We start from the raw sequence: 25,785 nt of genomic DNA on the forward strand, positions 1-25,785 counted from the left end.
ATATTTTTTAACAAACATAAAACGTAACCTGTGGCCAGGCCAGGGAAGGGCTGCTGCCCCCCCCCTTGCCCCTCCCTGCGTACGCCCATGGGGGGGGGGGGCTTTAGAGAAGCCTAGAAATTTTTGAAAATGACAGCAAGATCTGTAGGTTAAATGCCCGGGGCTTCGACCGAAGGCGACCTTCAAGCATGACAAGTGGGGGTGTAAAAAGTCTGATAAGTAGTTGTAGGGGAAGAATGTACAAAAGATAATCAAAATTATACATTTTAATAACTTAGTAATATATAATATTTATTAATATATAATATGAAGGAACCTTTACGCATTAATCTACTTAGAAAATTCAATAAGTTACAAAAATTTATTATCAAGAGTCTTTTAATCACAATGACTAGAGGCAGCTGGTAATGAACACATTAATTTAATGTACACTTCGGTTCACAAGGACATTTCCAGTCTTTTTGCACCGTTGGAGAAATTCATAAGTAGTTTTCGAGGCACTTAATCTTCGTGCGAGTCTACCGGCACGACTTCGAATAAAACTTGCACGGCATAGGTAATTTTATCTGGAAGAATATAAATATTAATACTTGCTTCTCTTCAGGGAATGGTCGCACCCATTATCCTTGGGCGATTCTTTCTGTAGACAAATCCGTAATAGACGAATGCACCCAACAACATAAAACCGATTGCGAAGAGATACTTAACGCTTGGATCTGTGACCATGGGTATCACAGCCAGAAATACCGCCACTAACATGATGAAGATAACTATCCAGATTGGTACCTAAGAAGAATTTCATGTAAAACATACCTAACAAAATAATTAATAATTACTCTGTAAGGTCGAGGAGCGTTTGGCTGCGTTTTCCTCAATATTAGAAGTGAAAACATGGCGGTTCCGTATCCGACCCAAATTAAGAAACTGGCAAACTCAATCAGCTCGTTGATGTTTCCCACAATTATATACAAAAACGACAGGATACCCTGCATGACTACGGCAGGTACCGGCGTTAGCCGCTTGTAGTGGACGTACGACAAGCACTCTATCATGTGGCCGTCTTGGCCTGAAACAAAACATATTCTACGGGAGACAATAGATTTGGCGCACCCACGTGACTGTGTCACTCGTACCTGGTAACGCTAAATTGAATACTCAAGGCACAGCCGAAAGTTGCGCAAGCTACACCTACAGGTATGAGGAACTGCACCGGACCCAAAGCCTTCTCGCCGAAAGCGACGGCCACCGCCGGCGCATCTACCATTTCCGGTACACTCAAGGCGGTCATGTAGGCGACGTTGACGAAGACGTACAGGAACGTGACTATCGGTACGCTGATGCAGATGCTCCGGAGGATGTTTCTGAAAAATGTGTCATTTTGAATTTTTCGATTTGTAATGGGTTGTGAAATTATACTTTTCGGGATCTTTCAATTCCTCAGTCACGGTTGTAACGGCATTCCTGTAAGAAAAAAGCCATATGAATACGGTTCAATGGAAATGATTTTGGACAACCCCTCCATCATATCTAGTCACACATCATTTTAAAGACCATACCCTTTCTCGTTTTAAAATTTTGTCATATGTGTTTACGATCCCAATAAATGTAGAGTCTTGTGTAATTTGGGCAAGCCGAGTTTGTGATTTAAATATTCTTGTGAAAATAAATGCAATGCAATTAAATGTTGTTTGTAAATCTAGTTTTTGTCGCCTTTTGAAATCATTTTTAGTGACGAATAGTGGAGTGAGTCTCACTTATTTTTTTACGTGTTTCCCCTAAAGTTTAGGGTGACATTTCAGTATTTTGCATGGGCCATATACTTGGAGACCAGGTGGTTCGCACAGCAGTATATAGAACGAATCACAATTTTTTCACTTCGTCCACTCTATTTCTTGAAGCCAATTACTAAACAAAAAACACTTTAGTACGTGCTCTTAGTCCTGATATTTAAAACCTTCAGACGGATGAATGAAATTTTTTTGTATTTTTGTAGATATCAAAGGATTCTTTTGACTACTATAAATATTTTAGTGTTCAAAGACTCTGCAAGAAATAAAACTTAGTACATCTGTATTGTGTGTTGTCTGTACCATTCTTAAACTTATACGAATACAAGAGCATTAACCCTATAATAGGCAACACACATCTCCTGCATTTGATATTTATAAGGAGTGATCATAAAAGAGTGCAAACCACGTGATCATAGTAGTTGCTCTATAAAAAAAAAATTCGTACTGGTTCATGCAGATGTAAGGCACAAATACATTACCATCCGTCATAGGCCCATAGTCCACTGTAAAATGCTAAAGCTATGTCTTTGGCAGAATACTTGGTACCTTCAAAACCAGTATTAAGATTATCAAAATTTCCTAAAAAAAATAAGAGTTAAAGGGAAATGGAAAAGGAAAGTTGTTCGTACCTATACACCATTGGTAAACACCGCCCAATATGACAACAATACATGCAATCACCTTAAAGGAACTAAAAATATTCTGTATTTTTACATACAATTTCACACTGGTTACGTTAATAAACGTAATAATACCTGAAACACGCCAAGTTACTACAAAAAAGCGACTTCAATTTGTCTCACCTAATACTACAATAGATATGAGTTTTGCCACATTATCTTTGTCAGACTTTTGAAACATTCCAAGATAATCGAACAGCGGCTGGCAGGCGTACTCGGCGAACGTTAACGTTATCACAGCCACTTCGGCGGGTCGTAACGCAATTACGTAGACCCATGAGCACAGGAACGCGGGTAGTTTGCCCCAAAATGGATGCAGCGGACCAAAGGAGTCCATATAGAACGCGTACTCGGCACCCGATCTTGGTACAACCGTGCCCAACTCTGCGAATGTCAGGGCGCCTAAAAAATAAATTTTTCAAAATTAGCTTACATACCAGGGTGCATTCATATTCACCCTGCATATACAGCCGGCAGCGATGTAAAAATTTATAAGAACTGGCAACCGCGGAACTATTTCGAAAGAAAATTAATTTGTCAATCTACGGAATGAAGGTAAAAAGATGGTAGGCAACCAACATTACTCCCTGTATTTTTAGTTTAATACTTAGGTATATCTTGCAAGGCGCTTGGTTCCCAATGAAGCAACGGTAATATTCTTACTAAAAACTTTGTTTATTCATTTATTTATTTATGACCTTTGATTATAAAATATATCTATATTCAAAGGTTGTAAGAAAGTTCTATGACAATTTCAAAGATTCTAATGAAAACTCTAAAGTTTCCAGAAATTCTAAGAAATTTCTGAGGATATCCTAAAATGAGACTTAAGAAAGATGTAAAAAGACCGAAACATGCTAAACAGTAAATTAATATTTGCAAGAGGATTTTAAAACTATATTAAAAAATATGATATTTTGAAACCATGAAATTTTTAGGGCATTTTCCAATGAAGTTGAGTGCGCTATTGCAGCCACTTTCTCTGTCCGTCCGTCTGTCCGAGGCCTTAACTACTCCTACAGTTTTCAAGATATTTAGTTCGTTCTTTTTGCATTCGGTAGCGTATCGCTCTGGCACCTGAGTCAAGGAAAATCTTGACGATTGAACTGCGCATGCGCAGGCGCACGCTGCGCAATGTTAACCTTTTTATTTATTAATATATTTTGTTGAAATTTTAATCACAGATACTTGTAGTAAAGGCAAATATATCGCATATAGTAAAAATCAGATGTGCGTATGCGCATACTGCGCAATGCCAACTTTCTTATTTATGGGGATATTTCTTTGAAATTTTAACCAAAGATGCTTATAGTAAAAGCAAACGTATTGCATATTGTAAATATCGGATTAATAAGCGCATGCGCAGGACGCGCAATATCAACTGCGCAGTAAATGTCAACTTCCTTATTTATGAAGATATTTCTTTAAAATTTTAACCATATATGCCTCTAGTAATGAAAAACATAGCGCACATAGGTATGGCCTTTGGGGAAGTATTGATCAATTTATGGAAAATTCGCTGAAGTTACTCGCCTTAGGGAGAAAACCTTTTTACTTGTTTTACGTATTTACCATGAAATAAGCATCTAATATGAAATGACTAGAAAAGTCCCATACGGATGGGATGGAGTTTATGCATTAAATCCCGAAGGGTAGGCTTGCCGAAGAGGATACAATCACTCGCGCATTAAGTCTTTGATCCTCAACAGAATTAATATACTCAAACACGTCCGCTTCACTACTCCAACCAGGCTACGGTAAAATGTTGCGTCGAGCTGCTACAGGGAAAAGCGAAAGGATGCAGATTCGGTTCCTCCTCTAAGAGCAATGATTTTGATTCAGGGAGGTGTGTCCGGATTAAGCGAAATCCGGGCGTTGCCCCCGAAGAGTGCAGAACAATAGACCGAAAGACGGGACATACAGAGCAATGGTTAGTTATTCTTATGGACCTCACGTCCTGGGACAAAGTAGAGGAGGTCTGTACGCATCGTCCACATTTGAACTGTCCTAGGATCATCTTCAAAGTCATAGAGAATACCGAAGGAAAAACTTGGCGATTTTCCTTCGAAGGCAGTTACTTGGAAAGCGAGAAAGAAGAGAAAGTTTTTCTGGGCTCCTCCTCAGGGGGATCAACAAGCCGGACTCTCCAAAGCGGTCCGGTAACAAGGCAGGCTTCTAGAAGGAGGGGACGGCTCCAACACAGCGCCTTATTCGAAGACCTGGTAATGGCCGGCTATTCGCAAGAAGAATCGGACTGGGGCACATAAACCGATAGCCAGGAATACAGATTCGAGGGCAAAACTTCGGGTTAAGCGGGCCCTGCGCCAAATCCTAAGGATGTGTCTGGGTCGTTGGCTCCGGCACTCCAGTGTCTGGCTCAGGGTAGTTCGAGAAGAAACCTAGAGGTTCTGAGGTACCTAAAGTTGCGGGTGTGCCACGAATCTGAGGGAAAGTCGCTCGGCGGGGCTCAGGGTGACCATTGTTCTGGTGTCGCACCCGGAGGCGGATATCACTGAGCCTCTGTCGAGGTACTACATTGTGGCTGCATGGAATGCAGTAGTTGACGAGTTGTAGGCGTGTCTTTTACAGGGAGTGGCATTGGATGTGTGTCTCTGAAAATTCACAGGTACAGGCCCTAGGGTAACCAAGTGATGACTATGTTATACTGGTCCCTGGATGAGGCCAACACCATCCTTAAAGCGCCTCCAGAGGCGAGCAAAATCCTGGTTTCAAGACAAGGGTATGGAGGAAATTCTCCCGCAGGGAGGAACCTGGTAGACACTTGAAATTGATGAGGTATCCTATCGGGCACTCCAGCCGCAGAACTTTCAAGCTCACGCGGGAGTGTCGCACGCCACATTGACGAAAGTGAGTACTCCGGTTGTGCCAGGTAAGTGAGAGGGCTCCACCGTAGCAGCGGAACTCCCTTTTGTTGCGATGGAGAGAGCCCATTCCCTCGTTATATCGGCCTCCAACGGGCGTCGTATATAATCTCACTAGGTAAGTAGATGACAATAATATCCATAAACCTCACGCATACCACTTACCAGGAAAAGAATCTCATGGGAACACGAAAAATACTAGAGAATCATCTCTGGTCAGCGAGATAAGCCAAGGCTAATGCTAGAGGGTGCAATAGACCATAAGATCGCGGTGCGGAGACCTGATAATAAATAATAATGCGCGCTCTATGCTAATGCAACTATGCTGGGAAAGATCACATAAAGAGTTGCTATGCTAATTAACTTCGTAGCAAATTTTGAGTGTTATTTCCAGTGTGTAGTAGAGATATGATGTTTTTGAATTTGCCCGAATGTTAAAAGAGCATTGAAAACGAGTAGTTAATGCAGGATAAATTATTTTTTACATGTGTTGGATACTAATAATCACACTTTATGAATATTAAACAATTTAATTTGTTGACAATAACACCTGGGAAATACCTGGTTGCCATTACATTTAGTATTTATAGGTAGTGCCCGAGGTAAAAATAAAAGTAGGTAATTTCGTATTTTTTTCTTAGAATTTGAAGAGCAAGGTAGCAAAGATCATATCAATTAATTTATTACAGAATCTATGATGCAAGTAAGTCTTGTTTTTGAAGGCGACCTACAATCGAATTGATGTATTTTTCCAATCGACCGGTATAACTGTGTCAGCGTGCATTGCGGTAGGTACTTATTTTTTGTGTTGCAATAACAGGTCGATTTCGTATATTTCGATTACCTACCCAGTAGAGATATTATTCCGCACACAATCCATACGATTATGCACATTCCAACCGAACCGGCATGGTTTAGAGCTGATGCGGACGATACAAAAATTCCCGATCCGATTATAACTCCCAAAATCATGTTGACAGCGGAGAAGAGTCCCATCTCTCTCTTGAGTTGGACCGCCTTGGCACCGTTTCCATTCTCCGTGGGACCATTTTGGTCACCTGAAACCAAAAAATAATAAAATCCTCCATGTAATTTTTAAAATGGGATCGTTGGCAAATTTTTGATTATAATAAATTGCATAAATGTTATCGCGTTATTTGCATATCGCTCGATAAAATAACAATCTTATAAAGCGTGCGATTTACCGCAAGCTTTTCGTAACCTTGATTTCGATAACCGATATTGTTACCATGCTGAAACATGGAAAATGTAAGGAAAAGCGAACGTTTTCAAGATTGCAATAATTGTAGAAACGTCAGTACTTCCACATGATAGTGCCATAGTGGTTCTTGTTGATTTCTAAGAAATACAACCTTGATAATTGTTCAAGTTTAATTAGCCAACTTGCTTTAATTATTCAATTTTCCAATACAGAAAGTTTAATTAAAGCGTTGTAAATGAATTATGAGCCCTTAAGTTCGTTGTTACTTTCATAATTAAAAATTTAACTATAATTCTTAATTGCGTTTAGGTTTCGCGGATACCAAACCGGAAAGGTGCTCACAAAGCCAAAGTGGTAGATCTACGTAGCTATGGGAACAAATGGTATGCTAGCAGGACAAATCTGTGCTTTGAAACTTGAACAAAAAGAAGGCCATGGCACAAAGTTTATCCAGGAAAGAATTGTGACAGGGTATTGAGAAAATCGTCAGTCCTCGAATTGGCAAATAGTAAGAAGCAGGATGGATGGTGTGGCCCACTCATATCGATCTTCTGACGTTACCCGACTCTGAACTTGATGGTTAGGGCTGGCTATAGGAATTGCCTGTGAAGGCGTCAGGAACTGATCAATTTTAGCCAATTTATTTATTCGCTGTTCAACATTTTGTTTTAGCTTTTCTCTTGGAAGTTCCACTATGGTATTTTCGTCCATTCTGAGCTGTCTGATTTCAAACGATAAGTACCGTTGGCGTATCTACAGACACCGCTGGAGATACATTTAAACTCATTTAGTTTGATTAGCGATTTCAATTCGTTGTGTATGAATCTGCCCTTTTTTAATGTCGCTAACTGTTTCGTGCGTGCAGAGGTAAATGTTGGAGTGTTACAATTACTTACAGACATTCATCTTGAAAACAACTTCCATGTAAGGTTACCGTATCCAGGACCTTCAAATACCTTCTGGACTGCAGAAGGTTCCGCTAATTAACAAAATATTTCATGTACTTTATTTATGAGACTTCGGAATGTCGTTTTTCATGAATGGGAAATGAGTGGAGTTGCTTTTAAATCTATTTGAGTTTGAGCTGGCTAGTTTTGAGCATATCAAATTTCGTATTAAATTAATTAGATTTAAATTATTAAAATTCAAGCGTTACTTCCTCAGCTTGTTAATTTTGGTATATTGTAGATATTGGTCCAGATTTTTCACCTATATTTACCCTCTGTGAGCAATGATTCGGTATTTTCTTCGACTCGGTTCTTTTGTCCGATGAGTTTTAAATGCATTCTGTCTAAATTTGTAGGAACTCTTGGCTTTTTGATTAATCTTACACTTTTGATCAATAATTTATTCAATAAACTCTCTTTTGTTTTTCCAGTTCACTAAAGTTTGTTATTAGCTTGTGTTCTACCTTTCCGATAGTAAGCTTGGGTACGAGTGAGCGTTTTTCAAAACTTAGGGAATCCGGCCATTCATAGTTGGGTGCGAGGTTTGTATTATTACGCTAGTCAGCTAGTGTTTCTCCCGCAATAATAGCAAAATAATAAGCAACAATGTTAACTGTTGTGGACTGTGGTAAACTCGAACGAAATGCGTGTTCACTATTCACTAATGAAGTCACATAAAGAAATAGCTTTTTTACGAACGTTTTATCTCTTCCTTGAGTAACGCAAAATGCGTAACATTGAAGAAGGAAAATTTTCAATTTTTTTCAGATTTTTTTTGTTTTGTTTGTGATAGTCCGTGGCCTTCATGATATCGACGAAAAACCAAAATCGATTTTTTTTCTTCAAAAGCCGATTAAGTACGAGAAATATAGGCAAATTGCAACGGCAACAGTTTTGTACGTTTTCACGGAGAAATCAGTGGCATTTCAAAAGGAAAGAGAACAGAACTTATAAAGATAGCAAACGAGCAGATAAGAGTCAAAACGCTATAGTGTTGGCGGTTCTAAAAACCGTCGCGTCGGAGCATGAGAAGGGTACCAAAACGCGGCCGAAGCCGGATTCTCTGAGGGAGGTCGTTTCTATTTTTCAGATCGGCGAATTGATTATGAAAAGTTTGGTGGGGGAGCGGCATTCTTACTCAAACCTTCGTAGAGAATCTATGCAGATCCAGCGCTGCATTTTTCGATCGCGTGTTGAGTTCGTAGCCAGACCTTCGCGGTAAAACTACGCAACGTAAACGCGAAAATTCGCGGAACACGACATTTTTCGCCAAGCTCCGAAGCAAATCATGTAAGTTGTGCACCGGGAATCCGAACTGAACAAAATCTCGATTATGCCTGTCTGTCTTTCGGTCTGTACCAGTGCCGTTTTTAGGCATGGGCCACCTGGGCCCGGGCCCAGGGCCCCGAAGTCCTGAGGGGCCCCCAAAAGTTTGTGTGAATGAAAAAATTTTAGTGCAAAATCTGCCGCCTTAAAGTAAATGCAGATTTAAACAAAATTAATGCATAGAGTAAGGGATACCGCAAATTCTAAAATCCTGCAGATCGTGTATACAGGGTGGTGACTTGCGTAGCACATCATAGGGATTTCAATGTAAAATTCATAACATGCGATTATTGGCTCCCCAAATTATTTTAGAGCAAAAATGTATTAAGGTTTTTTGTAGAAATTATAATTTTTTACGTCAATCAACCGTATTAGTTTTCCATTTTTTGCATAATAAAGACGGAAAATTGGAAAAGTAAAACCCCCATCTTTTTCAATAATCTGTGATGCCATGGAATTTTATAATACAAAAACTACACCAATATTTGTCATGCCATGGAATGTCTGCATAAAACAAATGGAATTCTATCAAAAAGTCGATCATAAAATCCATTTCGAACTGCTGCTATTAATTGATAACTGGATATCTTTTTGTTTTAGAAAATTCCATGGCATCGCAGATTATTGAAAAAGATGCGGGTTTTATTTTTCCAATTTCCGTCTTTATATGTAAAAAATTGAAAACTAAGACGATACAAAAAATTTTGTCTACAAAAAACTTTAATACATTTTTGCTCTAAAATAATTTGGGGAGGCAATAATTGCATGTTATGAATTTTACATTGAAATCCCTATGCGTTACGCAAGTCACCACCCTGTATAAGGTTACCATTCAGAAAGTTAAAAAGTCCTAATAAGTAATAAAAGACATTGACTTTACAGTTCAATAAAATAAAAGTCCGGGCATTTTCGTCACAAAATGCAAACATTGTGCCGTTTTTATTGAGGGTAGGTAAGGGGGGCCTCCACGAACGAATGGCCCAGGGCCCCGAAAAACTTAAAAACGGCACTGGTCTGTACAGTCCTCCCGTTAAACGGCTGAACTGTTTGCAACCAAATTCTGAGACGTAAAACCTGAATAGGTTTTGGACAGAATCGCGCAAACGTAGATGAGCGGGTGGTATCTGTGGTAGCCACAGTAATTTTTTTTGCATTCGTTGGTTTTTACAGAAGGTCAAATGTTATCAATGCTATTATACAGAATATCAGGGACACAATACTTTACACCTCAATAATTTTTATAGTTTATTAAAATGTCGTATGTGGTGATACCATACCCGTACAACGTAATTACCTGCGTCGTAAAATTGTTGATTTGTAACAATAATTGTATTGAATAAACCATAAAAAATCTGATAGGAAAATTAATTTTTGTTCAAGTAGGTAACTATTAAGTACGACCTGAATAATAACAATAACAAAGTGCAGGATAAATAATACCACGGACTCGCCAATAAATGCTGAGAAAACGTCGAGTGCAAAGTAGTGCGAGTGTGTGTACTGAGTATTGTTATAGTACAGTGTGTTTGAGGGAATTATAAGACATTCATATTTCGATAGATCTATTTTTCATGCAGTGGAGAAATGAGTTTAGAACTTCTGCTGTGATAGTAATAGTGGTATGACAGTTTCAGATGTACGTAAACGTATATCTGTGCCTAGACGAAACATATTCGGTCTTAATGGTTTTAGTTACAAGTTTTTAATGTACATAGGCGTGCGAATGGGTTTTATATTAATACATTTTTTAATTAAAAAAAAGCCCTAGGAACACCTGCAGAATTCCTTATGTGGGTAATTATACGCCTTCCACCACTTCCTGGCGGCACTTTAATACTTGCAGACCATTCTCCCACAACAGTTTTACTTTGAACATTTTGATCTTGCTATACCTTCGAATCCGTCCCTCACTTTATCCACGTCTCACCGTATTGTTTCGAGGGTACTGCCTTCTCCAAGAAACTATCCGGGCTGTTCATTAATATTGATTTTCGGTTGATGGTTTGATGACTCCATAATTTTTTCCACAATCGAGTTCTACTGATTCCAAGCAGATCTTCTGCCGGGAAAGGGCAAATTTTAACCACAGATACTTCGAGTAAAGACAAACATATCGCATGTAGTAAAAATCAAATGTGCGCATGAGCAGCCTGCGCAATTGCAACTTTCTTATTTATGGAGATATGTATTTCATTGAAATTTTTACCAAAGATGCCTCTAGTAAAGGAAAACCTAACGCACATAGCTATGGCCTTTTGGGACACATTTCCACTACACCATACACCAAGTACGTGGGGTTTTGTACATTTTCCAATGGAACAACAAAATGTTTCTTGATATGATGACACTCGTGATGACATAAATAACTGTGAATGTACTAACAATAGAGACATCCAAGGTAAAGTATTTTGTGGTCTATACAATCACTTCATTTCCAATTTACGTTCATGCTCGCGTTCCCAATTTTAGAAAATGACAGTATGAATCATACTATCTACCTACAGTTATATAATGTGACAATAGATAACATTTACGTCGCCGCAAACATATAACATACCGATAAACGCACGGATGCCACGGTGTGGAAATACAAGAATTGGGTGTCTGCGTATTGGGCTTTGGTGTATAGAGTACCTAACATAAAACGATCGATTTCTAATTGCAATTATACTACAAAATTTTGCAGTATCTACGAGTTGCTGGCGGTAAGAGATATTTCAGTTTTTTTAATGTCCTAGAAACTTGCGGTTACGGAAGTAACGAGGAATGCAATATTGCAATCCAAAAAAACACATTTCAATATTTTACGTGCTTACGCGGTGGAAGTCTACAGAAGGTCGGACAAACCTTATAATAGTGATTTTTTAAAATTCGATCAAAAGTCTTATACGGTGCTGGATTAACTTAACTAATGGCACGTTTCGGGGTACTTTTTTAAAAAAATGTGAATTCAATCAAAGTATAAGATGTAACATCATCAACTGTGTCAAGAAAATTGGGTAGTATGAGGACAAAACCAGCATTTTCAAAGTACCTAAGATTTTCGGTGTTACATTTTGGTTTTGTAAAAATGTTTCAAAAATCCCACTTTAAAATAGAGCCAAATTCCGATATCGATCACACAGCGCTTCGGGACCTTCCAATGTCCAAAATTATTTTTGAAAATTCAAAAAAAAAAACTGCAGACAGAACACTGTAGATTGACAATCGAAAATAGCAAAGGAATGCTAAAGAAACAAAACAAAAAATTCAAAAATAAAGGATTAAACTCAGAAATAATTACTAAACAATTCAAAATAAAAAATACAACAAAGAGGATCCAAAATACACACTGCAAAATTTAAAAAAATTAAAAGGTTCCCCTTAAACAATGAATATTGAAGATTCAAAACTAAAAACTCAAAACTCAAAACAGAGGATCAAATACAAAGACACCAAAAACACACAAGGAATATAAAAATGAGGAGCCAGACACCCAAATTGCTCTAAAAAATTCAAAATAACTGAAGACTAAAGAAAGAGAAGTAACCATTTAAAAATAAAGGGTAAAGACTCAAAAAAAATTATGCAATCATTCAAAAAGGAAGACTGAACAATGAAGGTTGAAGATTCAAAAATAATAACTGACGACAAAGAACGAAAAGTGTACAAATTAAGGAAAAAAGATTAAACAATACAGGTTGAGGATTCAAATACATATAACAACTGAAAACTAAACTCAGAAGATAGAAAATGTTACCAAATTTAAATTCCATTTAAATAACCGTTGATTCTTACTGTAATTATTCAATATTCTTATACCATCTAGGTATTTCCTTTGTAAACCCGTTTAAAGATGTAAGTTATTCTTGTAGTAGTTTTTTTACTTTAGTTTTTTACTTCGCCGCCAGAGGTCGTTGCTAACCCTTCTCTAATTTGGTATTGCGTGCAGTCAATTTTTTTCCATTCTTTCGTGCAGTGAGTCAGTGACAGTGAAGATTCTGCTGTCATATTGGTTACATTCCCTCAAAGTATCGGAGATAGAACAATAAAGATTGAGGATTCAAAAATAGGACTAAAATGAAAATTAAATAATGAAGTATGAGGTTTTAAAAGTAACACTGGAAGAGTCAAAACAAAAAAGACTAATAAAAAATTCAAGAGTTATATCTTAACTTACTGAACTTTACTGAAAAATTCAAAAATGGAGGTTGAACAATGAAAATTCAATTCAAAAATAAGAATTGACAAATCGAAGGCTGAAGATTGTGTTTATGACTCAAAACAGAGAATGAGAAATAAAGACCAAAATACTGATTAAAAAAATTAAAAATGGAGATGAAGGTTGGATCTATGAAAGTAGAGGATTTAAAAATAAAAACGGCTGAAAACAGTGAATTGAATAATAAAAAGTAAAGATCAAAATACTGTTAAAAGTTAAAAAAATTGAAGAGAGAATTAAAAAATATAAGAATTGAAAAATGTAAGACTAAAAAAATAAAGGTGGAGGATTTAAAAGTAACAACTGACAACTTAGAACAGAGAATTGAAAAAGAATGAATAAAAAGCAAAATTCTGGCTAAAAATGTAAAATTGAAGACTCCGCAATCAATTTCAAAAATGAAGCTTGAACGATGAAGATTGAGGATTGAAAAGTAACAACGGAGGATTCGACACAGTGAAAACTAAAAAATAAAGAGGAAAATCTGCAAACTAAAGATTACAAATGATAAAGTGATAAAGAAAATTAAAAAATAACTGAAGACTAAGTGAATATTTATAAATAAAAAATAAAGACTCGAAAATAATGATTGGAAGATTTTAAAACCAAGATCGAACAATGAATATTGTGGATACAAAAACAACTACCGAATGCTAAATAAAGATTATAAAAAAATGAGGAATAAAGAGACTGAAAAATAATTACTGAAACTGGAATAATAAGACTTGGGAATTCAAAGATAACTGTAGATTAAAAGAAGGAGAAGTGAACATTTATAAATAAATGGTTAAAGACTCTAATAAGACCCAAAAATACAAAATTCATAGGTAACTTCAAAAAAGAAGGTTAAATAATGAATTCTGAAGATTCAACAACTGTATGAATATGTAACTGATTTAATTCAAAAACAATTGAACACTCAAAACAAAGCATTAAAAATTTAAAAATAAAAACATCAAATACTGTTAAAGATTACACTTTTTTTAGTACAATCGTCTAGCATAATCGTGTAATTAAGGTATTTTACTGCCGGTATGACCTTTTTGATTTTGTAAAATTTTTCTGTACGAAATTAACCAATGAATGTTGAGGATTCAAAAATTGAAGACTAAAAAGAGGGGAGATTAAAAAAATCATTAAAAATAAGATGCGTTAACATAGAGCGAGGTTCAATTAGATGATTAGATAATAGAGAACTACTTTAACGGGCACTCAACCAAGCCCACTGACGTTATATTTCTGGAAAAGCAATTTACGTGAAGACAAGCATAAATCGTCAACAGACCTGGCCTGGCTTATTGGTACCAACACCCCTCAGAAATGAATGGATAACGGATCTTGAGAAGGAGAAAATCCAGGACCGTGTTCCCAAAGTGTTATGCGAGGGGCTGCCAATAAAAATCTCACGCACTTCTTGGCGTCTGTATTTTGCTTCAAAATGGGAATTCAATGAATTTACGAAAGTTGTATTATCTTCCTCGGTACTAGATTGAAGATGCAATACTTATGTAATTCTCCATTTCCGACAGGTTGTTATCTTCACGCTAAATTTGATATCTTGAGGGCATGGCAATATCTTACGTAAGTATCTTTATCTTCAATTAAGTAAATCGTTTAGCTACTCAATCTTGATATGATCATGTGTTTTCGCCTTCTTGCTACAGATAGTAGAATTCCATTCCGGTTGCTATGAAAATAAAAATTACACATGCTTGTTCTGCATCCGCTCTCCAATGCTCTAATTTTTGCAAAGAAAGAATTCTTTTTTGAAATTTGGAACAAGTTTTAATGTCCAGGTTTCAAGATTGGTTTTGAAGCATCCATCGAGATACGAGTACCAAAATCAAGTTATATAATTACGTAAAGCGCTGTGAAGTCAACTACCTACTGCACAGATCCAATTAATTTTTGAATTAATCTCGCTCGTAATTCTCTACAACTTGATGTTTTGATGTGTTTGCGTAGGGAGCATAGAATGAGTTGTTTTAGTCGCGGAAACGCTGATAGATAATTCTATAAACAATGGCTCGATGGAAACACTCAAAGTTCATTTGAAATAGTAATACGCTTGATAAAGTTATCATTTTTTTGTTGCCTGGACTGAAATCATCATAAGTTCAACATGACAATGGTTTCTGGATATTGGTTTTGGGTGCTTGTCCAGGTGTGTACAGAGTTGGGTCTAAGTACGATACCTATGTACATAAGTGTTAGTAAATAGTTTCTAGATAACATCATAAAGTAAATAGTTGTCCCAATACAAATATTTTACTATAGGAGATAGTAGGCAGCGTGTGAGATAGTGGTGAGAATCTAATCGTTTGCGTCACACTATGATGCAAAGGGTTATCGTTGAACTGAAAATTATTATGTACTTTTTTAAGTAAAGTCGCCATAACCGTTGCAATGCATCCTACCCTACGTAGATCCTAATACCAAATCCAACTGTCGTTGTAATCTTTGCATTTCTTTATCCCCAAGATCTCCGTCCGGTTTTCTTCGAGCTCCACCCAGATAAACTTTTTGTCTTGGGAACAGGCACGAACGCATTGGTGCATTGTTTCAGGTCGTAATGAAACAAGATTTCCTTCTTCGCGAATACAAGCCGTTTCTCCGAGATTGCCGTCTGCAAAAAGGGCCAAATAGTACTCCCCTTGTTGTATACTTTTCGAGATCATCATCAGGTCCTTTGCGATACTTCGAGTCATCATACTTTCATCTCTTCGAATTTTGCCGATTTTCTGTCTGACAATTCTTTCTCTCTTTTGATTTTTCAGGTATACTTCGAATCAAACATGAGGCAATTTTACAGTGCCTCCAGGGCAGCCCTGCTGTCACTAGAGATTCTGATAGTTTTGTTCTTTATATTTCGTCTGAATAAGGGCAGGATACTTTTACTCCTAGCTTTCTGGAAAGAATCTTCTGCTTCAGCTGAAGCAAACTTCGCGAGCTCAAGAACAGTTGCACACAAGAGACGTACCGAAAAAAACTTATGAAACAATTTTGAAGGTGAGAAAGTATCTTGTAACGTAGCAGAGTGAAGAGTTGCGAGGTTTGGTAGTGGAATTGTAAGAATAAATAAGCGAGCATTCGGTGGAATGAGGTCATTTCAGCATCGTGGAACTGCGACGTAACATACGGCTATGATTCGTATAGGGCGGCAATTACGCAAACTAATTAACGATTAAGAATGGCCGTCTTGGTTAATAAGAAACCATTTTGTAGGTGTTCTTTAATTAATAAGGAATAGAGGGGATTAGTTTTGGGAAAAAATTGAGGATTCGTGGTTAGGAACGCAGAGAGACCAGTGCGTGATCCCCACAGAAAGTTAAAATTAATCAATTCGCGTTTGGTCATTAGTGTGACCAGTTAATTTTGCAAAATTTCGAATTTATATTTCATTTAAGTAATGTTACTCATTTAACCGAAATAGGTATTTCATTTGTAAACCCATTTAGTGTGAATGTTTCCGTGATTTTCTTTTCTTTCTGTATATGCATTCCCATGACAAAAATCCATCAATTTGCAAAGAAGATACACGACATTTTTCTTCGACTTTCGTCATGCCTCTTTAAAAACGGTATGAAATTTTGATGTTTTTCCCTTGTGATTTATACTTTCGAAACATCTCTGACGCTTAGGTACTGCGGATATATTTACAAGTTTTCGACTTTTAATAATGATTTTTAAGCTTCTTACTTCTGGATTATTTTAGTTATAGTATACGAGTACCTGATTAGTGTCAAACGTTAGACATTGCTATCGCATTATGTAAGTGCCGTGCTATTTACTATTCCTCTTGTTTGTTTGCTTGTGTTGTTATCTGTTACAGATAAGGCAGAAAAGCGCCCTTCTGAGCTCAAAAGAACGTTCCGACCTGTAGTTCAAAGGTAATATTTTTACTCGTATTTTTATTTTCAACGACTCCTTGATGTAACGTTTGATTACATATTAGTTTTCGAAACAACAATCGAATATTGTAATTACTGCATTTGTTGAAATAGCCATTTAACACTTTGTCTCCGTTATTTTCTGCGAAAGGCTGTTTATGATAATTTTCCCTTATAAGTTGGACCCTTTTTTAAGCATGAGTTAAATTTAAATGTTGACATTTCTGATCTAGATATTACACTGCTATGCCCTATTTGTAATATTTTGAGATCATTTAGATTACCCTCGATTCTGACTATTATTGTTTATGCTACCCTGTCAATTATTTTATTTCTTTAGCTTATCAAGACCAGAACAAGGATGACTGAGTCTACCTTGTTTCCCCCTTTCGGCAAGTATTCTCTTTTCTCTTTTGAAGTTTACTAAAGACTAACTGGCGCCTATCCAGTTTACCGTCACTATATTCTGTTTTGCGTTGTTTTGGTTAGTGTACGCGAACCCTATTATTCAGGCAGATCCATCTCTACTTTGCTAGAGCTTACCGTTTGCTTATCTAACTATAATTTTGTTTTGTTTGCTCAAAGTGAACGTAACATTTTCCAAATTAAAATTGTGATTACGGAAAGTTTAACCGTACATTTGAAAATAAATTATTAATTCGGGTCAGACGTTAAAACTTCATTGTGTGTTTTCATCGCATAAATTGGATTCGTGTTCGGTCAAGGACAAAAAAATTAAACGCGCTGGGTTATTTTTCGCTACAAAAAATTCAGCCGTCGCCGTGAGTGAACAAAAGGGGATTAAGCATGATTGTTGGAATACGTAAATCCGAAATTAAAATAAGTGCTCGCAGTTCATAAAACCGAGGGCCATCGACTGGTTATAATACGTGTACCTACACCTTAATCGTCAATACTATTCAGTACTCAGCAATACTGACGTTCTAGTGCTTCAAAAGATCTAAAAAAGATTTATACATTTTAAGTTTTTTTAACCTCTTTGAATTTTGTTTAAATTTTTTAGAATTTTTCTTTGTTGTGTGCTAAATTTTTGAAAAGAATTAATATGCTATTTTTTAAAATTAAATTAGGATCTATAAGTTATTCCAATTAGAAAAAATGATGTTAGATCCCTGTAACTTTTTTACTTTACAGAAACATTTTTCTGTATTTCTTTTATATAAGAAAATATATGGTCATTCCGAAATTGTCAATTTTTTAATTTTGCTTCGTATCTAGAAAGCAAAAAATTTCGAAATCTTAATATAGCATTTTAAGCTCGATTTTAAGGATGACCCAAAAAGAGCACATCGCGCTTCTATTATTATTACTTTTTTTGGGTAGAATTACGAAGACGGGTTGATAAAAGTGTCGAAAAGGGGCATATACGTACCGGTCCAATAAAATCAATAATAAATGATGACGGCTGTTTAAAGGAATTACCTAAGACTTAAACAGATACAAAAAGAATAATGCTAGGAAGCATATCTATTTCAAAAAGATTTTATATGAAACGATTAGATTCCTCAGTAGTCGCAGTTTGTGTTTTGGGTTACTTGTAAGTTGTAACAAATATAAATTGAGACCTGACATATTCACCGAACTCCGTCGTGGATATCCGCAGACATCGTTTGATATCTGTGAAGATCTCGGATATATTGCGTACACTTGATATCTAGTGCGATTTCCCCATCGAGTATAGGATTGTGAATACCTACAAGTGCAAGGAAACCATATCTTTACTTTACTATGCATCATTGAAAAGAGCATAAAAAAACGGAAAAAAAATGTACTTGAGTAATTTTACTAAAGTGGACAGTTTTTTTTAGAAAAATTTTGCAAGTACACTTTTTATCCGTTTTTTATGCCCTTTCCATTGATGCATAGTAAAGATATGGTTTCCATTTGGAAGTTTCGAGTTTTTGACCAAAAACCGATTGCCAACTTTGAAGGATTATTCGTATTATTTTCGAATTACATTTGAAATTCAGACCAATAACATTTAATACCGTGGATTTTTAGCTCTCCATTCGTGAAAAAGATTTTGCTAAGTTGTGAGACAACAGTGATATGGCTAATTTACTGAACCTCTGAAACTGTGAAAAAATTTCAAAAATGTCAAATAATTTCCAAACCATGTCAGTTAGACATAGCATCATATTGACAAAGTCATACTGATTTTTTTATGAGGAATTCGAAAATGGCATCACAAAAGATAGTGCTATTTGAAATAAGCCTGGAAATAAGAAAGTTGCGGTACCGTTCTGATACAACCGGAAAGACGGTCATTTTGAAAATATTTTTAAATGATTCCTTTTGATCGATTATTCAAAAAAGGCAATGGGCCCCGAATCGAAATTCCAAACCGTTCCTGAAATACTTCTAATGGTCCACTTAGAAACTACAGCACCATGTATAGGGGGCTCCTTGGTGCTCCATGCGAAAAAATAGTTTAGAGTCGTATAGGAAAAACCAAACACTGACACACCCTGTATAAAAACTGCGAATCGCGATGGATTCTACATAAAAAGTGCCCTAAGAAAGATTTTTAACAAAATAGCAATTGTTACGACTGCATAATTTTCATTTCGCTCCACTTTCTTCAGACACAGTTCATTTGAGATGTGAGTCATTTGTCCGGAAGTGATATAAAATTGAAAATATTTTATCTATAACGGTCTCATTGAATAACTCATAGTACAAATTTTAGTAGATCTCGTAAGGAAATGGAAACATATATCTATAGAAAACTTGTTGCAATTTTGTGGCCACTTACATTGCTAGTAGGGACACTTGTTTTCATCATTATGATTATGATCATTGATTACCTCGTTGATCACAATGGCCAAAACTATAGTATGGTATTGTTATCAGCAATCAGGTCCCTATTTTTTGATAGAGTAAAGACTCCTCGAAAGTGTCTGTTTCAGGTAAAAGATTTTCATTTTTGTACTGAATATCTCATCAAACAAGTAAGTTTAGTTATTCATAGCATGAAATTTGCTCTAAGGCAGTCTCCATAGGGGATGTAGAACCAGGGGCGTCAGTAGAAAATGTTCGTGCATTTGCACGTTTACTGATGTGTTAGTGTGGTGTCACACTATGCGTTTTTACCGCTCCCGCTAAAACGGATGCGGTTTGACAGGATGAGATCTACTTGTCACACTATTCCGGTTTAACGAGATGCGTTTTTGCATTTTGGCAGTCTAAGTAGTGTCATGTCTCAATTATTGTTAAAGATGGTTTGTGCGCTTGAGGCGGAGGGGCTATTGCGAAAGCAGATATATCGTCAATATTGGACTGATCCTTTTAATTCAGGAAGAGAATCTAATAATAGGTTCGCGAAGTTTTATGAAAAAATTCGAATGAACAAGAAAAAATTTTTTTTCACTACTAGCGTCTGATGACATGATTATTAACCTTTTTTCCACTTGTAAAGTAGGCTTTCTCGGCATTTGTTCAAAGTGGTTAATAATTTTTTATTATTAACTAGTAGTCAATAATGAGAACTGTCACGCTGTCACTTTTAGAAAACACAACCCGAAATTTCGCTCAATGAACGTTTAGACAAGTTCTCTAAAACGAATAATTGCCACCATTCGCAATTTCCAGAGAAATTACATACCTAAAATTATCACATTTTGAAAAAAATTCGAACGAAATTACTCTTTGAAAAATCTCAATGACAGAACAAAATACGGCCTGTTTGACTTGTACTTCCACGTACTTGATTGACATGTTAAATTAATAAACAAAAATTCTGTCCAACCGTTAACTCTCTTATCAATATAATATGTTAATTTAGAGGATTTCAAGTGCTAGTAGTGAAAAAAATAGTATATATACCACGGTAGAGAAGTCTATTATTGCCTTCGCACCTTACACCCCTCGGCGCAAGCGCCTCGAGATGTAATCTTGGTGCTCAGGCAATTAATACTGGACTTCTCTACCTTGATATATAATGTACTATTTGTATATTACCGAATGTCCAAAAATTCAATTTCTACCCATGATTTCTCCCTACAGTTTTTATCTACATACTCTTTAGATTGTTTTTCCCACAGTGCAGTTTTTGCATGCACGCACTCGATGAATACACCGACATCAAACATTGTAAACCTAACAAAACACCCGGTTGCAACGCTCAGTGTGACAACTGATGACAACCAACGTACAACAACACGTGGTTTCATGTCATTGTGGTTGTCATGTCAACCTGCGCAGCGGCAGCAGGATGCGGTTGCATCCGGTTGGTGCGGCGAAAACGCATATATGTGACTGGTACCATTTAATAACGTGTGATATTATCATCCCGTCAAACAGGAGCGTTTTAGCGGGAGCGGTAAAAACGCATAGTGTGACACCACACTTACCTCGCGTGTTACAATTGCTTCCGTTGGATATCCATTTGTCAATTTAGGTGTCTTTCGGTAAATTTTTCGCGAGTTCAATTGCCGCTCTTCAGGGGTTTAACTATAAACTTCATTTGCACGGCGAAATTGACAACAACGCGAAAAACTGGAACAAGCCTCTGCGACTAATCAAGGCAATGTCCACGCCATTGTGCAAATCGCCTCCGCTCGAAATTTGGGCGTCTTCATTCATTTCGTTTGCTTTATATACCAAATCAATTATACAGATTTTGTACATAAATCACACGGTCATTGACTCATCTGCTAAATGAGCGATGTTTGGATTGGAAATTAACATCCAAAACGCACTAAACGATCAATAGAAATGGGGCATGAGTTGTTCTTTTGAACCGATCTCTCGCACAAAAGGGCTTTCCTTAACTCATAATTCAAGATTATAAGCACCGCGAACTGCGTTTCGGTATTCTCTCGGGTATTCTTTAAGAAGGATGTCGTGGGTTTGCTTCTTTGACCCTGAAAGATATCGTAATGCACACACTTTTAATTCAAGACAAGATTTGGAAATAACTTGTCGAAACTATGCTCTCGAAAAAATCGGGGACTGTTGGTAACTACTGATAGGATTTTAAGTGCCCATTCTTACTCTTACAGGTGAAAAAAATGTATGCTCTTACCTTTAGTCATCTTCTCACTTACAGTCATTTTTGTGCACTTAACAAAACTCGACACTTTTCACAGTTCACAAAGTGCAAACATAACTTTTTGTGCAAGCTGCACTTTGCGCGAAAAACTATTGTGCTTCTAATACGTAATCGTCATACGAGAACGAGCGATGTTTTCATACTGTTAGCTAACACACGAACTGATACTGTACGGTTGTGGTAAATTAATTATTTTGTACTAATCTCGTGTCAGATAAAAATTGTTGATTTACGAATAAGGTGATAATTTAAAAACGAACGCTGGCGGCGCAATCTTGCGTCTGCAACGCGCGCGTTTCAACGGAGTTTAAACTTTTTGCGTATTCCAAGGATACTGGCGGATTTCACTCAAACATCAAACGTAAATATTTGTCTGGTAGATAAATACATAATTGCCCTAGTTTTTTAAGGGCAAAATTGCGTAAGTGGTTTTTATGCAAAGTGATACCTAATCGATTAAGGCTACAACAATAATGAGAAAATTTGACAAAGGTGTTTGTTATCAAAAATGGGTCGACCAAGGCCTTCGCGTAGAAATATGTAATTGAATGAATAATTCAATTTAAACGCCACTAGACTAGTGGGCAGAAAAAATAGCGAAATAATTCATAACACCCAATCAGAACAGCCACTGGAAGAATTTCTATTTTCTAATCAACATCCGGTATATTTCCATATAGACTTTCATTATATCAAGCGCAAATACTCTGTGTGGAGTTTTCCAATAATTTGCAAATAAATTGATCGGTTTATTGGTTTCCGTTGGGTTTCTACCGGTGCACTCTACTCTATGCAAGGCACTGGAAGAGTGACGCGTTTAAAGGTCAACCCAAGCCGTCGCGGACATGCGGGCACGGGAAAGCCGCGCCGATTGAAAATGTAGACAACCCGCAACGTGTATTTCCTACGAAGCTCTGGATAGGACACATAGGAAATTATTTTGTAAATTACAGTTGTAACTGGGAATTAGTTTATAATTTACAGTTGTAATTGGGAATTACACTAATTTACAGTTGTAACTGGGAATTATGCTAATTTACAGTTGTAACTGGGAATTATACTAATTTACACAGTTGTAACTGGGAATTAGTTTATAATTTACAGCTGTAATTGGCAATTACACTAATTTACAGTTGTAACTGGGAATTATCCTTGGCAGTTACAACGGTAAATTAGTTTAATTTCGTTTAATTTCCAGTTACAACTGTAAATTAGTGTAATTCCCAATTACAACTCTAAATTAGTATAATTCCCAGTTACAACTGTAAATTAGCATAATTCCCAATTACAACTGTAAATTATAAACTAATTCCCAGTTACAACTGTAAATTAGTATAGTTCCCAGTTACAACTGTAATTTACATAATAATTTCCTATGTGTCCTATCCAAAGTTTCGTAATTTCCTTCTCTCTCCCTCTCTGTTGAATAGCTTGCCCCCATACACGTTCGATTGTAACATATAAATTTTATATACAGTGCTCTTTATTCAGAAGTAGACTTAAAGGCGGGAATAGACTGGCAAGTTTTCTCACGTAACTTGCGTAACTGCTGACAGCAGTGTCCAGCTATAAAAACCACTGCCTACTTTTAAATGACAAGATCTCTTCTAAAGGACGTCGAATGTTATGCAGTCAAAATAACTTCTTAAAAACAAATAAAGATCTTGGCTGTCAGATTAATTAATTTAAAAATGGTTGCATTGCTTTCCGTACCTATTCTTATTTACATTCGTGTGCGATGTATTCAAAAAAGTTGATATTGTCAATTCGTATAGTGCAGGTAAGAGTTTAAGGAACGCAAGAGATTTATTTTCTGTAAAGCCAAAGCTTATTATTATATATTATTCAAATTAAGTTAATATGACAGATAGATATCTTTATTTGTTTTAAAAGTTATTTTGGATGCATAAAATTAGGCGCCGTTCAGAAGCGATTTTGTCATTTAAAAGTAGACAAACAATGCATGTAAATCCCTATGATCACTGTATGCACACATACGCATGATTATTTCGGCGTCAGAAATAATAAATGAACTCCCTTCACGCAGAAAATTTATTAATAAACAAGAAAATCCCGTTTTTACCCGTGCTCCATTCCCGTTTTTCCCCGTTCCCGTGGGAATTTCTTTCGGAGTACACCTTGCCGCCTTCAAAGAAACCTACATTCTAAATGCAATTTCGCCTGTGAAACATACACTCGAGTTTTTTCTTGTTCCCGTCATGGGCGCCGCTACTAAAGGGCAAGGGGGCCCCCCGTGGGATTTGACAAATCACTTAATCCATTTTAGAAAATGTTGAAAGCTCACAATAAAACCAGAACACAGCCACCTTTTTCTTTTCTTTTTCGCGTTCTCGTAAGAGGAATTTTTATTTGTTCGAAATAATTAAATTGTTTTACCCTACTCTACATTCAACATTGTAATCAATAACGATATGATTGGTAATTTGTTATAGTTTTGAGTAGAAAAATTATGCAGAAACAGTTTAATGTTGGCCCTCGAATTTGCCTTAAGCACTGTAATTTTTATCACCCGCACCGCGCACATTAGTAAAGGAGGTATTGCATTGGAGTAAAAAACGATCCCCCACTTTTTTTACGGAAATATACGTTTTAACGCACCAGAAATCCGAATCCAACAAAATTTTGATGATGTCGGTCTGTCTGTACTCTTATAGTAACCAAATTTGGTACACATATTTTTAGATATAAAAGGAAGAGCTGAAAGCTTTCGGGGAGAATTGCGCAAGTGTGTTAAACTCTCATTAACGGCTAAACGGCTGAACCGATTGGAACCAAATTTGGTACACACATTGTTAGACCTAAAAGAACGTAGAACGCGCATGCGCCGGTGTGCGGGTGGTGTCTGTGCTAACTACAGCAAATTTTATAATATAGTGCTCTTAATTTAATTTTTTTTCAGTGAACTACTGTAACTTGTTACTTTTGTTCTTGTTTTGTTTTGTGTCTAATATGTAGCTATTACACTATTACACCATGGTTTTTATTGGATATATGATTTAGCTGCGTATCCTATTGAGTGGCTAATTTAAAAATAGTTAGGTAACATTTTGTATTCCAAAAATGTAAGGGCCCCTCCCTAGCGCATTTTCTTCCGGCGCCCCTGGTTCCCGTTCCAGTGGGAATTTCGGAAAGCGTGTGACTAACTCATCAAAAACTTTCGCGGGCAAGGTCCAACCATTCCATATGTTAGCAGCAAAGCCCGTTCCCAAGTAGCACGCAATATGGAAGCAATAATGGCTATAAACTGGCGCAACATTGACTTCATATTGTATTTTTATATTGCGCCAACATAGAATGTGAACGCTTTTAAAAATTGGGCCAATATAGTTAACAATATTGGTTCAATGTCACTTACAATATAAAACCAATACTGTTATACTACATTGGCCCGATCTCATAGTTACAATATCGGGGAAATATTGCAGCCTACATCGGACCAATATAGGATGCAAATGCTTTGTAAACATGGGCCAATATTGTTGAACTATATTACCACAATATAGACTGGAAATATTGGGCGAATAATGTAATCTCTGTTGTACCAACATAGAATTTGAAAGCTATTTAACCTTTATTCAATATTTTCTCACAAGGCCGAATCAATACTGTTGGAGGATATTAAACCAGAGTGGTTCTACGTATGTAACTGTACAACATAATAAAATAACAGGTAAATTGAAAAGCGTAGGAAAACGGAATATCGAATTTATTCTGTAAAGAAAGAAAATGATGTAAAACTAAGATGTTACAAT

General features: G+C 36.5%; 1 protein-coding gene and 1 long non-coding RNA gene across 2 annotated transcripts; one reads left to right on the plus strand and one right to left on the minus strand.

Moving 5' to 3' along the window:
• Positions 1 to 347: 347 nt before the first annotated feature.
• LOC116173309 (b(0,+)-type amino acid transporter 1-like) lies at positions 348 to 22,488 on the minus strand. The gene is made up of 10 exons (XM_031490685.1): positions 21,986 to 22,488; positions 6,201 to 6,410; positions 2,594 to 2,872; positions 2,420 to 2,545; positions 2,270 to 2,369; positions 1,417 to 1,461; positions 1,134 to 1,361; positions 837 to 1,083; positions 618 to 786; positions 348 to 566 (listed from the first exon to the last, which is right to left on the minus strand). The coding sequence occupies exons 1-10, from the start codon at positions 22,011 to 22,013 to the stop codon at positions 502 to 504; spliced, it is 1,497 nt and encodes a 498-aa protein (XP_031346545.1). The 5' UTR covers positions 22,014 to 22,488; the 3' UTR covers positions 348 to 501.
• LOC116173310 lies at positions 6,042 to 6,500 on the plus strand. Its single transcript, XR_004145914.1, has 2 exons — positions 6,042 to 6,114; positions 6,173 to 6,500. It is a non-coding gene; the product is annotated as an uncharacterized LOC116173310 (long non-coding RNA).
• Positions 22,489 to 25,785: the final 3,297 nt, after the last annotated feature.

The sequence above is a fragment of the Photinus pyralis genome, unplaced genomic scaffold (genome assembly GCF_008802855.1).
Source record: "Photinus pyralis isolate 1611_PpyrPB1 unplaced genomic scaffold, Ppyr1.3 Ppyr1.4_LG6, whole genome shotgun sequence".
Lineage (NCBI taxonomy): Eukaryota > Metazoa > Arthropoda > Insecta > Coleoptera > Lampyridae > Photinus > Photinus pyralis.